The sequence below is a fragment of the Limulus polyphemus genome, unplaced genomic scaffold (assembly GCF_000517525.1).
Source record: "Limulus polyphemus unplaced genomic scaffold, Limulus_polyphemus-2.1.2 Scaffold3828, whole genome shotgun sequence".
In the NCBI taxonomy this organism is placed as follows: Eukaryota; Metazoa; Arthropoda; class Merostomata; order Xiphosura; family Limulidae; genus Limulus; species Limulus polyphemus.
The window spans coordinates 75,884-91,585 of NW_013669438.1; the positions used below are offsets into that span (position 1 = coordinate 75,884).

General features: G+C 33.0%; 1 protein-coding gene and 1 long non-coding RNA gene across 9 annotated transcripts in view; one reads left to right on the top strand and one right to left on the bottom strand.

Annotated features, from left to right (window-relative positions):
* The window catches only part of LOC106470113 (serine/threonine-protein kinase 26-like), a 35,990-nt gene that overhangs the window by 9,671 nt on the left and 10,617 nt on the right, over nt 1-15,702 (top strand). For 4 of the 8 annotated variants that reach the window (XM_022398688.1, XM_022398685.1, XM_022398687.1 and 1 more), the window contains exons 2-4: nt 5,915-6,139; nt 12,906-13,071; nt 15,137-15,291. In XM_022398688.1, the coding sequence (XP_022254396.1) occupies nt 6,080-6,139; nt 12,906-13,071; nt 15,137-15,291 (381 nt within the window). In that variant the 5' untranslated portion in view covers nt 5,915-6,079. Of the gene's footprint in view, nt 1-909; nt 1,111-5,914; nt 6,140-12,905; nt 13,072-15,136; nt 15,292-15,702 lie in introns of those variants that run through there. The other 4 variants (XM_022398684.1, XM_022398683.1, XM_022398689.1 and 1 more) reach the window with 2 other exon arrangements.
* LOC111088466 lies at nt 6,998-9,282 on the bottom strand. Its single transcript, XR_002612981.1, has 3 exons — nt 9,272-9,282; nt 8,435-8,441; nt 6,998-7,098 (listed from the first exon to the last, which is right to left on the bottom strand). It is a non-coding gene; the product is annotated as an uncharacterized LOC111088466 (long non-coding RNA).

A 15,702-nucleotide genomic window follows, 5' to 3' on the forward strand; every position in this document is an offset into this window, starting at 1 on the left:
ACTTACCTGGAGTCTATAGTGGTGTTTATATAGTCGATAACTCACCTGGAGTCTATAGTGGTGTTTATATAGTCGATAACTCACCTGGAGTCTATAATGGTGTTTATATAGTCTGTAACTTTTCTGGACTCTATAGAAGTGTTTATACAGTCTGTAATTCTCCTGGACTCTACAGGGGTGTTTATATAGTCTGTAACTTTTCTGGACTCTATAGAGGTGTTTATACAGTCTGTAATTTTCCTGGACTCTACAGGGTTGTTTATATAGGTGATAGCTGTAGTTAAGTTTACGGTGGTGGTTACATAGTCAATAATTCTGCCGGAATCTATAGTGGTTTCATAGTGGTGATAACCTGATTCTTTGCTTTAAAGGATGACATTTTACAAGTATGATCGCATAGCTAATACAGACAATTGTGCCCACTATCCCACAATGTGTTGTCCTTACGAATTTTGTAACACTTGAACTATTTTACCTCGTATTTCTCGAGCACGATGTTGATGTAAAAATGTTATTAACTTTAATCACATCTTACATGAGATAAGTTTGGTGTTCTTTAAGTGGGATAATCTTTGGTCAATTGTATTTTCATGGAATCATAACCCTATTAAAAGTTAATTGCGTCAATCAGAAATAAACAGGTGGCACTTAGTTATTCGAATTTACATTTCTAACGCTGATAATCAGTTATTTTGGAAGTGTTGAGAGATATTGGTTCAAAAATTCCATGTTACTTATAAACAGTATATTTCTTATTTGACGTCATTCATAATTTTTTCAGACAAAAAAAAACAAAAACTCATAAGAAAGTGAAAATAGAGTCGAAGTGCGATAATCGCCATATTAAAAGCAAAGTTGAATTCACGATGAATCACAGAAACTTGGGAACGTTTTTCTAACAAAGTCTCAAAATAGTCTGAGAAAAGAAGTGGACGAAGAATCTCGTTTGGAGACTGCATTCCTGAAAATTGGATGTTTGTGTAGACAATGCGCAGCAGGTTCGAAGTATCTTCTCGAAGTGTACAAGTCGCAGGCCCTGTTCGGGGATACAACCCCTCTTTCTTGAAGTGGAAAACATGGGGACAACCAGCAAAGCCGTCTCAATATTTGGTATGCTATTACTGTTACTATTTCAAACATTTTCGTTCTTCATAAAAGTTAAATAACGAAGACTTACATAATTTTCTATATTCATGATCATGAAAATTATAAGGAATTGGAATATTGAATTTTTAAAGTTCGTTTTGCGAGATTACGAATTTTTATCCTATGCTATGAGACGTAAGACCGCAATCTGAAACTTATGGAACCGAGATTTAGTTGCTGAAAAGGCAAGAAATACAAAACTTACTACAGCTTTTGAGTCTAGAGGATTTTGAAGTTTCAGTGGAAACGTAAATTTTATCTTATGTGTCCATGAATGAAACATACAGTAGCGTTTATACTTTAAGAATGACTTCCAGCAAATCCCACGTAGCGCCAGAATCTTCCAGATGTGCGTAACTATTTCAGCACTTGAATAACAAGCTTCTTGATATTGACGTACATGTGCATACAGGATCACATACATGACAGTGAATTGCATCATTGTTGTATTTTTAGAAGTTGGACAGATCTCTTGCTTATCCCTGAGTCCAGCTTTACGTACTTATAGTTCGTGCTGCAATTTCATATGTTGATATTTGGAACTTTTTTTTTCTATTCTGAATTTGGACAACCGAACATTAGTTCAGGTCAGGGGTGAAATTCTCAACAAAAAAAAGAAAAAAATAGATGTACTCAGGTGGGTGAAATGGATCTGTTTTTGAAAAAGAAAAATATATACTGTGAACATAAAAAAAAGACAAAGCAGCTCAAATAAGTCCCGGTAGGAAGTCCTCATCATTTATGTATTTATGACTTACATTAGAGTACCTGTAGTTTATTTGTTACAATAACCTTTTCATGTTGATTGAAATGGGTATTTCTAATGGCCCATGCTCTCTGGTAATAAGTTAAATACACACTATACCATCACCAGATCAGTGATATTAAAATGGTAGTTGGAGTAAATCTGTTTAAATATGAAAAGCAGTTTTGTCATATATGAATTTAGAATTGTGTTGTTTCAAGTTGGGATTCTATTAAAAAATAAGTCCCGGTACTAATACCGGCAGAATTTTACCCCTGGTTCAGAGTATCGTATTTTGAATGATTTATGAAGCTTACACTTGGCGTTTTTGCATAGGAAGTGTTTATATCGTTGTTTTTTTTCTCTCTTTTGTGTATAGTGAGTCAGAATCTGTGCATAGAAACGTCCGTCTAATTTTGTTTCAAACATTTTAATTCACTATTTTCGAGAAGATTTAAAGTGTGATGTTTCAAGTTGTGAAGTCTGAGATGATTCATGTACACTAAACCTAAATATTTTTCTGTCAGTCACGAAATCTTAGGTTTTCTTCGTAATTCAATTAGATTTAGAGCAAGCACAATCATCGGATGATATTTTAAGAGAAATGCTAATCCTTACATTTCAATATTCAGTATATCGCTATGCTTTCTCCCTATGTTTCAGAATTGCACGTGATTTATATGTATACTTATTTGTGTGTGTATATAAATAATTATTTTAAATCCCACTTAGAAAGACCCTTGACCTAATTATGCACGTGATGTGGCTGCTACATTGTGGTCTTTTCCAAACATACCTAACTTTACTTTCAATTTAACAAATATATATTTATATAGTTATAAGATTCATAAATGTACACTTCTGGTGAATGTTTTAGGAACTTTAACTAATTTCCTGTGAGTGAAGTTTAATAAGCTGAGTATCTTATTAGAGTGAGAGAGAGAGAGAGATAATGACGTAATTATTATCGAGTTGTATCGTTGAAGATATAAGTTTACGGTAATGATACAGATTAACATGCAATTACATAAATAGTAAGAAAAGTGAAACTTAAATATTATAAAAATATGCTTATTTCGTGCACTTATACTTGCTGAAAATTTCAAACAGTAGTGTGTGGGCGTGGTAGACTTAACTTTGGATAAAGCTTTTGTTGAAAATAATTTAGAAATTAGCCAAAATGCATAACTCTAGTTTACAGCTGCTAATTGTTTAATGTTTAATATTGACAGCTGGCATTGAATGTTTTAGATAGAATGTCATTTTGTGTACATAGAAATATGTATATATATTTCATCCAAGCTTTTAAATTGATTTCTTGTGCATAATCTTTTGCAACCATGTTGAAAATCCAAAACGTATAACTGTCTCAGAAGACATTTATTATTAATATTTCAGTTATTATTATGAAAATCGTATTTATAACACCAACAAATGTTTAACCCAAGTCAATGTTAACTGAAAGCCATAGCTTCCCAAACCGAGTTAGTTATGATAACCACATAATTCAAATAATTTTACAATGATTTGATTAGTTATTCTACTTGTTTCTTTTCATTTTTCAAGAATGTTTTCATAATGGCTAAAAAAAAAGTTAGTTGGGCTCACAAATTAACTAAGGTATTTATTTAGCTTCACAAACTGGTGGTATTTTAAATTTTAGCTAATTGAGTTATTCATTGTGATTCCTGAGCTAAAAAAAACGAGTTAGTTTTGGCGAAACTAGATTCTCTAAACTAAAAGAATTAACTTAGTTTTACCACTAATAAAATCGTCACGTTTAGTTTAAAGGAGCCAACTATTTTAGCTTCTGAATTAACAAAACCGTGAAGTTTAAGGTAAAGAAACTAGCCAACTAATTTCTCAACTAACAGAATCGTGACATTTAAGCCAACGAAATCAGGTAGTCATAATCTTAATTTATAAAAATCGTGTTGTGTAAATTAAAGTTGCCACTTAGCTGCAGGTTCTCGATTTATAAAACCGGAAAGTTTGAGTTAGAGGAGCCAACCAACTAGTTTCTCAACTAACAAAATATTGGCTTTCAAGATAAATGACGCTTATCAACTGCATATAACATGACATTTAATTAAAATACCCATAGCTTACTTAAATTCTTCCCGATATTTCGTTTCCAAGGTGAAAGTCTACATACTTAATTGTCTTGCAATGAGTATTTAGTTTTGTGTTCTTTACTCAGTGAGTATAGGACTTGTGTTTCACAGGAACGCTGTTGTATATGATATAAAAAAATAACAATATACGATAAAAATGTGCATAAGAAGCGATAAGGCAATGAGTTTAAATGTGTGTACAAAAAAAAAGTATGTTCAAATTTAAATTCAGAAGCGTTCGTGTTTTGTTTTTGTGCATGGGAAAATGGAAACGAGGCCAAAAGTACTGTACTGGATGTCTTATTTACTCTGGCCCGGCATGGCCAGGTGGTTAGGGCGCTCGACTCGCAATCCGAGGGTCGCGGGTTCGACTTCCCATCCCACCAAACATGCTCGCCCTTTCAGCCGTGGGGGAGTTATAATAATGTTTTAGTTACTTATATTTGCGGTGAACTTCGAGCTGTAACAGCTACTGTGACAGATTAACTGCTAATATTAAAATATTTCTTCTGCAATTATTTCCAGCTCTATTGATAACCAAACTGTTTTCTTTGCATTACGTACGTGATGTGATAGCATGACATACCTCCTACGCGATCAATGGCTTTTGTCCAATCTGAAGGTATTTGTTTAAAATAAAATCATTTGTGTTTCCGACAGCCTATTCAGATCTGTTGCTCTATATGGTAATTACAAGAAACAGTTTGTATTTGAATCACATTTACAGTACGCTTGTATACTCTTGGAATTATTTTTCACTCCTGAGAAGCCATTCTTTATTGGTCAATCAAGTACTGTATATGATTTGAACAAATGACCAAAATTACTAGTTTTGAAATCATTACGTAATTATTTGCACTTCAATCAAGTATTGACTGCATCTATTATGTCTCCGCAGAGAGACATACTCTTTTTCCATTGTTTTTTCTTCTTCCAAAACCTTTTCAATCGACCGCTATTCCTTCATTTCTTGGCGGGTTGACTTGAAACTTGGTAGGGTTCTGCCTTGGTCCAATACGCCTAAACACCTTTTTTAAGACCTTTTTAAAGATTTTATTGGATCAAAGATCAAACAACACAAAAAATGTAGAATTGATAAATTAGTTTGTTATGGTAATCTCCAAAGTCACAGATGAACAAATTTAGAACATTCTGAAGTTAGAATCTTTAAGTAACTTGTTTTGTGTTGCTTGTGGTTTCAATTAAGACAGATAAATTACTTGTATTTCTTCATTTTTAATCGCCGTAACTTTCAAAACGATTGGCTTAAGCCTTCAACATTGACTATAAGACTGTTTGCCAAATATAAAGAAGTCAATCAAGTAGGTTTGATAACAGGATATCACATGTTTTGATCGGGTAACTACTTGTTAACTAATGTTAAAAGGTTTACATATTTCATAAAAATTGCATACGTGTACTTTTTAAGCGTTCAAAAGAAAGCTAAATAACCTTAATATTAAACTTATCAGCTATCTTGAATTGTTTCTTGTTTTCCCTCTTTTTTTTGACTAGTTATCGTCTAACTTCATATCTGTAGAATCCTATAGCTCATACTAATATAAAAAATATATATAACATGTCGATATATTTTACCAAAAACTGGGGTTAATTAGAGGTATATGAAGATATAATTGGCAACTAAAGCACCAAGTGCACTTGAAAACAAGAACACGAGAGTGGTAGTGTTGGCTAAGTTTCAGTTTTAGTTTAATAACTTATGCCTTTATTCAACTATTGTACTAATTCCCGTGAACGATGTCAACAAATGCTGTAAGTAATGGAATATTAAAAACTTATGCCTTTATTCAACTATTGTACTAATTCCCGTGAACGATGTCAACAAATGCTGTAAGTAATGGAATATTAAAAACTTGTGTCAGTTTCTTAGATTTTCACTCTTCTACAGAATGTGGACCCAGAGCAAATATTCACCAAACAGGAGAAGATTGGAAAGGGTAACTTTGGGGAAGTCTTTAAAGGAGTTGAAAACAACACCCAGAAGGTGGTAGCCATCAAAATTATTGATCTAGAAGAGGCGGAAGATGAGATTGAAGACATTCAACAGGAGATTATGGTGCTATCCCAATGCGATAGTCCCTTCGTTACGAAATATTACGGTTCCTATCTCAAGGTAAGTCACGAAATATCATGGATGCTTCCTCAAGGCAAGTGACTACAACTTACAGTTCTTACTGCACGGTAATTCACGGCGTATTACAGCTTTTATCTTAAGGTAAATCACGAAATATTATGGATGTTTCCTCAAGGCAAGTCACTAAAAATTACAGTTCTTGCTACAGGGTAATTCACAGCGTATTACAGATTTTATCTTAAGGTAAGTCACCAAATATTATGGATGTTTCCTCAAGACAAGTCAACAAGAATTACAGTTCTTACTACACGGTAATTCACAGCGTATTACAGATTTTATCTTAAGGTAAGTCAGGAAATATCACGGATGCTTTCTCAAGGCAAGTCCATGGTGTATTACAACTCTTAGTACTTAGCATTATAAAACTTTGACGTAAATTGAACAACGGAATGGTGTGGCACTTTCATTAATACGTCAACCATATATTTTTTTGGGTTCTACAGCTTCATCTTTCAGACCTCACTCATTAAAATGTTTAATTACGTCTTACATAGTAAGGGATCATTGCTTGCTTTGTCTTAAGACCAGCTCAGCCGAGAATTGCAGACTCTATCTTACTCCACCTCACAAGAAAGAAATATTGTGGGTCCTGGCATAGAGGGGATCACAACGAGTTTGATAATGTACCTGCAGAAGTCATAGATCACTTCAGAGAAGTCTTGAACTAATACGGGATCCCGTGTCAAAATAACTCGCGAAATTGTACGGATACCTCGTTAAGATAAGTTATAAACGTACGATTTCATATCTAAAGACGAACCTTGTTTCTGATTTTGCCTCGATATAGTTATTTTTACTTTACTAGAAGCATAGGTCTTCGCACTTGCTCCTCCCACCCACCCCTTGAAAAATGAGAAGCATAATTATTTCTCTATTCATTCAGCATGTGTATATGAACTTTGTATTCAATTTACAATTTCACAATACTTTGCCCCTCCCTGGAAAAATTTCTGCGGACGCCCATGACTAGAAGCATTGATAGTCGAAACCCGTTACGATTAAGCAGGGTTAGCGTTGGTTCGTATTAGGTTTTATGAGCTGAAAGTGAGTATAAGTCTAATGATTTATCAATTTCTGTCTCATTTTAGCACCTTATATGATTAGGATGTATTATAGATTTCTAAGGTATGTATGAACGTTTTATAATCATTTGTCCACAAAAGCATGTTTAAAACTAATATAAACACTTTCTCGTGTTGTCGGGGTGGGTTATTCCTCCGAAAGGGGACCGAAGGCCGCCTGGAAGGGTTACCTGTTTTAATCACTCGCACTACTATGCAGTAGTATGTCGTCTGTCTGTCAGTCAGTAGACACAAACATGACGTCACATAAAGGACGCTTAATGTTGCAAATTGTACTGTCATGACGTCAGTAAAACGTGCGCATGCCGTGAATTACGAGAAGAATTATATGCACTCTGTAGGCTACAACACAACATGCCAAATGAAATTCAAAAGCAAGAAATAATAATATTTGTTACTCTTAATTTTGGTTTTATTCACTCTTGAAACAGAGCACTTTCGGGGATCCTGCGAAAGTGCATCTAGTACCATGGATGCCCATGATGCTACTAAAGATCGTATAACTAACTATCGTACTTCCCTTTCATTTCGCTTGAAGAAGGACGACGTTCAACTTTAACGTCACTTATACCACAGCCTTCTTGGACTACAAGGAAACATTAATTCCACGAGTAGTTATATCTATTTGTAGCTAACAGCAAAGCCATTATCCTTAACACAACCATACTGTGTTCAAACATGATGAACAGCCAGTTTCTCAGTTTCTTAGTAGAATGTGAGTAGGCAGTACCATAACATGCAAGAGTCGCACAGTAAAATCAGTTTTGGTCTGGATATATCCTACTGTGTTCATTTACACTGTGGAGACAAAATACGCTTGAGAAGGTTGTGGCTCTTTGTTCATACGTACATAATCCTAACCAGTTCGATACGGTACGATATGGTGCTTCAATCAAAGGATTGAAATGACGGTATGTCTACCTTGTATCATACAATAAGCCGCAAAATAGTTATTAAAAAGGGATTTACATGCGTATGACTGTGACGTATAAACTAATGATTAGTTACTATCCGGTTTATTTCTAAAACTTACATGAATAATTACTTCAACGTAAGTTGTTCATCATTGAGTTCCGGTCCTCACAAGTACAGTTTTTCTGGTATTTTTAAATAGATATGTGTGTGTTCATGCATATATGTATATATGCATGGACACATATCTAACAAAGATGCACCATGAACAGAAACGAACCTCCCCCCTCGTCCAAGAAAATCCTATAGACGCCCGAGATGGTGCAAAAGGTCAAAGGCAAGAAAAAAATGGACCGGCAATCATTTCAGTACATAATTAGTTCATGAAAATATCTTTAACAAAAGAAGATGGGTTAAGCCTCAACAGGAATTCTAGGGTTAAAATGAATTGAGACATAAGATTCAATATTTTTTTTTGACACTAAATGAAGAGGTATCTTTTAACTTTTGTATAAACTCTATAACCCAATTTTAACACAGACGTGACTGTCATTATGAGCTAACTCAACTATCTACAGTGTACGCTTTCAAGATAAAAACGTGTGCTTATAACCTAAATAGGGACTGTTTCATTGATGTATGTTAAACAATATCCACTGTTTAAACTATTATTAATGTGTACCAAACAATACTCACTGTTAAAACTATTACTGATGTATGCTAAACAATACTCACTATTAAAACTATTACTGATGTATGCCAAACAATACATTTCTTGTAATAGCAAATTTATAACATAATATTTTTCAATAGTTAAAACGATTCAGGTCAGTAGTTTTGAGATTATTTTTATAATATCATTTATTTATATATGTTGGTATTATAAGATAATAAATAATTAAACCTTTAACTAATTAGCATATAGAACCTTTTCAACATGTTTTTATCCTCAATATACAAAACCTTATATAATAGAACCACGCATGAAATTCTTATTTACAACAGCAAAACAGCTATCAACAAATTACTGGTAGTATTTTATTGTGTTGTACACTCGCAGTTTCAAAGTAGCACCATTAAATAATACTCCGTTGTTTCAAACAAATGTGACTGTCACCTTTAAAAAATACTTCAAATTTTAGTTTGTGTAACATTACCTCACGATATGATTAATAATATTTTTTTACAAATCTTTCTATACTGGAGCTAAACTACAGGTTTATCTGTAAGAAAAATGTAATAATATCTCAACTACACACCTTGTGTTCCGTATGCTACTGCCTACGGAGCCTTTCGCTCAATACCAGAGCTCATCATATCGATCGGGGATGCAACACATAAAGTCTCGATTGAAATGCTATTTATATCAGTGATTTACAAGATATCAATTATTATGGTACATAACGCCTTATGCTGTGGAAGCGTGATCTATTGATCAAGATGCTATTAATTTCTTCTTATTGATAAACCTGTAATATCAAACAGACTACCGAACTTTAGATCGAGTTCGTTAGCATAAGATGTTATATACTACAATAAAATTCTATTACTTTAAACACACGTAACTATCACCATTAAACAGTGTTTATTACTTTAAACACACGTGATTCTTCATTCTTAAGACTATTTTATTGTCCTAAAACACTTAATTGTTACCATTAAATAATGCTTTATGTTTAAAACACACAGAATATATTTGTAACTGTCATGATAAAAAAAAAATTGTTTATGGTTTTAAGAACATGTAAATATCTACCATAATATGCCTTATTATTTTAATCTCTTATTAATTATATATATTTTAAATTACTTTTCCATCCCAATTGAGGCGTGCGTTAGCCCTGTGATTAAGTTCTAGATTTCGGAGCTAGCGAGACGGTTTTGAATCCGTACGATATCACTTCATAGCGTGGATGGTGGGTAGTGTGGTACTGCTGATTGGTTCCCTCCCTCTGGTCAACAGTCAAAATTAGGGACGGCGACAGATTTTCTTAGTAGTTTTCTATGATACAAAGAAAAAAATATAAACATAACAAAAAAAAATGCATCTCAGTTACGTTTCTTTTATAACGCGTAGCACACTACAAGAACCATTTAGGGCACTTGGTTGTGTATTTGACAAAAACAAAATCATTATTCTGCCTGAAGTTAAGTTTGAACATTAAGAAATTATCTTTCTCCTCTTGTCCTCGTTACACGTCCTCACAATCAAGTTATCCGTCCGTGCTTATCCAGTAGTGAGATTTGTTTTGTAGAGGACATTCACCTCTTTATATTTTATTCATATAAAGTTTAAATTATTCGCTTTTCACGAAATCAGTGATAATATCAGTAGGATGTTTTTTTTAATAGTCCAGTAAAAACATATGCCACAGTTGTCATGGGTGCATTTTTAGGCTACCAGTAAACGCGGAAGAATATCTTGATCAAAACATGTTTTGAATTCAGAAAGTTGATTAATTTTTTTTTCAAAGTTTAACATGTGAATGATTTTTTTTACTAGTTTTTGATACTCAGTTTAAGTAGACGTACTTTGGTTTCTAAGAATGAAAAGTCTAGCGATGACAATTAAGTTAGAGGAGTAAAGTGTTGTTAGCATTTTGTTTTCAGGGGGTTTATGGCACTGTTTCTCATAGGTTTCTAAAAGTTTAAAGTATTTGATATTTTCAAGATCTTGAAAATACCAAACATCATTAAACCTTTACAATTTGATCAGATGATTTTGCGAAAGAGTAAATATAACATCTGAGATCCTACCTTATAAACACTTCTCTTTATCTTGAAAATACCAAACATCATTAAACCTTTACAATTTGATCAGATGATTTTGCGAAAGAGTAAATATAACATCTGAGATCCTACCTTATAAACACTTCTCTTTAGAGGTGTATTAAAAGTAAAAAAACAAAAACAAAACACACATACACACAAAAAGGACATTGTTTGGCATAATGAAAAATAAAAATACTGTCAGTTGTTTCAGCTAATTGGTTTTGGTAATACGGTTAACATTATAAGCACTGATGATGGTAACCGTATTACCGAAGCAAGTTTTCTGAAACAACTAATAAATACTTTATCTTTCCTTATGCCAGGACATTTCGTGTTAGTTTTCTTTACTATTAACTTACAGCAGCACGATGTGACCAAAGAAAAGTGTTTATAATCTATGATCACAGAGGTTAAATTTGTTTTTTCGTTAAACCACGTGGCTCGGTTGTAAAGGCTTAACGACAGAGTATTTGGTATTTTCAAGATAAAAAAGGAGTTTTTATAACGTAGGACTATGAAACTGAAGTTTTGAGTTATTCTTTCGTTAAATCATGTGGTTAAGTTATGTAGGCTTACCAATATAATGTTTTGTGTTTTCGAAAGAGGTTTTTAATCTAGAGTTTGAAAGATTAAAGTTTTGAGTTCTCTCATTAAAGCATCTACGAGGTGAGAAGTTATACTACCCACATGAAATGCTTTTGCAGTTAATTCTTTCTGTTTTATGAACTATTTTTTATTAGAATATTTTTTCAAAGTATAAGCAAAAGAAGCTGTCTCAATATACTTTGTGATTAAAAAGTAGTCCCAACAATCGTGAAACTGTCGTAACGAAAGTTTTATTGCGGATATGAGGGTGTTTATAGTGACCAAAGCCATAAAAGTTAAGAAAGAAAATAAAAAAGAGTGAACTGAAGAATTATCGACTGTTTGTAAATGCAGTTAGATTTTTTTTTGCATAGAAAAACATCTCTTGGAGGAATGTCTAATAAAACAATATAGGCAAAAGAAATTAATTAAACATCTGCATATTATCCACTCAAACTTTCATTGCTATAGCTTGGTTTGTATAGAAAAAATATATATGTACTTTTAATTGCGAATTTACATTAAGTCTGATATGCACTATTTACCCCTGTCTGTTAGCAATGAAGTGTTCCCATCCAAGCCCAGTTAATGTAGTTTGTGTACTATCTTATCCTATACGTAGGGGTGACAGGATTTATTAAAACATTTCACAATATTAGTTCTATATACGATGTTTTTGTGTGTTATTAAGCACAAAGCTACACAAAAGGCTATTTGTGCTCTGCCCACCACGGGTATCGAAACCTAATTCTTATTTATAGTATTATAGTAGTATATTTAGAAATATAAACGATATTCGTAAGATTTTTATAATATTAAACTGAAACTGTAATGCATTTATCTCTGTTGATTTTCAGAGTTTATAATTTTTTTTTAGAATATTGGACCTAACATATGTTTAAATAATAAATAATATTTATATATATCAATGTATGAATGTGTGTGCGGGTAAGTGTGTAGTAATGTGTATTATAATTCAAGTGTATGGCGTTTTAATATAAAAGAAAACTAATTAAACAATATTCTTGTATTCAATTAAATTATATTTAGACCAACAGATTTTTAAATATTTTTCTAAATAACCGATATATCATATTTTTTGTAGAGCCATGACTGATTATTACAGCCTTACCGGATCCATAATAACGTATGCGTCACTCATAAACTTTAAATAAAAATATTACACTTAAACCTACTAATTGTTGTTGGGATTTCCTGTGTATTTTACGTACAAATTGAACGACATCATTCAGTTTTTTGGGTCAGTTCTTTATACTGAGTATTGAGAGAGAAAAAAGAAATGAAATATGCAATAATGAACAAGTCCGTAATCTGAAGGACGGCTTGTTTTGTTTATTAAACTTACTTTCAAACGTTGTATACTTTAACAATAGGGTTTCAAGTTATGGATTGTTATGGAGTATCTAGGAGGGGGCTCGGCACTGGATCTGTTAAAGGCTGGAAAGATTGAAGAATGTTACATTGCCATCATCTTGCGAGAAGTCTTGAAAGGCTTAGACTACCTGCATTCGGAGCGTATACTTCATAGAGATATCAAGGGTAAGGTGCATTACCAACTTTGTTTTAACAATCGCTTACTAGTCTTAACAGAGCTACACAAGGGCTACCCGAGCTAGCCGTCCCTAATTTTGAACTGATAAACTAGAAGGAAGACAGCTAGTCAACAGCGCCCACTGCAAACACTTGGACTGCTTTGATGGAATAGAAGGACTTGGCCACCATTCTTATAGCACGTCCACGGCTATAAGAGCGGCAATGAGATGCGAACCACGGACCTTCATATTCACAGTCCGGCACGCTAACCATTAGGCCACGTCCAGCACACTCTGAACTAAGACCACGCCTAGGTTTATTCGAATACCTATAAATTTCAGTCTATAGTCTATACATATAACAATATTTTTAGAATAAACATAAATTAACGTTTATTGTTCGTACCAGTAAATAATATTCAGTAGAATAAACATATATTAACGTTTATTGTTCGTACCAGTAAATAATATTCAATAACCAGAGTTAACGCTGTTTCTGTTACATTTGCACTTTCGAGTTCAACCAATAGAATATGTTAAATGATCCACTGAGCTAAACTAGAAGAAAGAGAAACTACCGGATGACCAAACTTGTGATTACTTTATTCAACTGGACTAAATGACAGAGTTAAAAGAAAAGATAAACGTTTCTCACAATTGCTAACTTCCACTAATCCTTATTTCTATGAACGTCTTAAACTTTGTTCCTGAATTCACGATAAAAACAACAAGAACACACAACTGATAGGACTAAGATACCATTAAGCTTAATGGAGGAATTACTTCTAATACATATAACAAAAGGTCTCTGTACATTTTGTGTTGCAAAATGTTATAATCATTCAAATCAGTTTGAATTTAAACTTTACAGATATTAATAATCAATTTAAGTTAGCTATAACTTCTTACTTGTCAGCAGTCTTTCCAAATAAAACAGAAACATCTAACAAAGTAAAGACGAAGTATTCCTTTTGTTTTCTTTAATGACAAAAGCATAGAATCCATTAGTCAGGATAACTATCTACAAAAGTTACTACCTGCAACCTGTAGTAAGCTACAGTAACAGTAAATTCACTTTACAAATCCCATCTGGAATACAGTTTTTAAAGAAATAGGGTTAATGTTAAATAATGGCCAACACGCTTTTTCTCAGATTATGATAGTCTTAGTTCCCCTTACATCTAAACACCCACTCAAACATCTCATTTGTCGAAACCTTGGCATTGTACAAAATCAAAATTTAAGGCTTTTGATAGTAAGGGACCTACATTTCGCGAATATCAGAAAATTAAATGGAAATGCACTAAAATCGTTTTGATTCAATCACTTTAACGCTTAACATCAAATTGGAGTAAATCGAACAAACTGAGTACATTATCAACAATAAAATAAGTTTTTTGAAAACAAAATGTTACGCCTGATACTTTCACTCAAATACTTCAAAAAATAACAATAAATCTTGGAAATATTCACATGAAAATTATCATAGCACCAGCAGGTAAAGCAGTCAGTATCTTTGGTTTTATTTGCGAAAACTTCTATGTTATTACATTTTGTAAGAATCTTAATTATAATCTTCAAATAATTATGTTTATACTTATGTTAAAATCCATGCGAAAGGATAAGCATGTTCAATGTCAGGATTCGAATCCGCGATTCGGAGATTGCGAATAGATCGCCCTAACCATCAAACTGTGCCAGACCTGATTATTTACCTTAACAGTGATTTCATTTTTTTTGAAGAAAAATCTGAGCAATACTTCTATGTTTGTTAATAACAATTTCAACTTTTCAACGGCATTCTGAATCTCAATAATGATAATATCTGTTTTTTCAATAATCAGTCAAAGTAAATATTTTTACTTTTTTAGGAACCTCATTCACAGTGTTATATTATCTTAATGATTAGTGTTAACAGTGCTATGTTTTTCTCTCAATGATCATTATGAAGATGTTCATTTTTCAGTAAAATAGTGTTAACAATACTACTATATACATTTTTAGTAACCAGTATTTATAGTACTTCCTTTGAGTGACCAATGTTAACGACATTTAGTTTTCCCACTTCGCAGCGGCCAATATCTTGCTGTCTGAAAGAGGAGATGTAAAATTAGCAGACTTTGGCGTAGCAGGTCAGCTGACTAACACAGTCAAACGAACCACATTTGTTGGAACTCCGTTTTGGATGGCTCCAGAAGTTATCAAGCAATCTGCTTATGACAGCAAGGTTAGCTTCTTATTTCAACTTTTTATTTAATAAAGATCGCACCAAGTTTGGTTTGTTGGGAAAATGTACCAAAGTTCAAAACTATTATGTTCATGATGGTATTTAATTAAGTAACCCACAAGCAATACTTTCATAATATCAGGTTTTTATTTTATATCTTTTTAAATATGAAGATTTACGAAAATAGATAATGGCGAATCCGAGTCTGTCTGAACCAACTGAAAAATTGTATTAAGTTATTTCTACAAGGTAGCGCTTTAACTGACCGCCCTGGTGGCTCAGCGGTAAACGTGATGACTTTTAAACCTTAAATTCGAGGTTCGATCCCTAAGGCAGATAACCCTTTAAAATGTGCGAAATGAAAAGATTTAGTTCATAAAATCGGGGCCCGGCATGGCCAGGTGGTTAGGA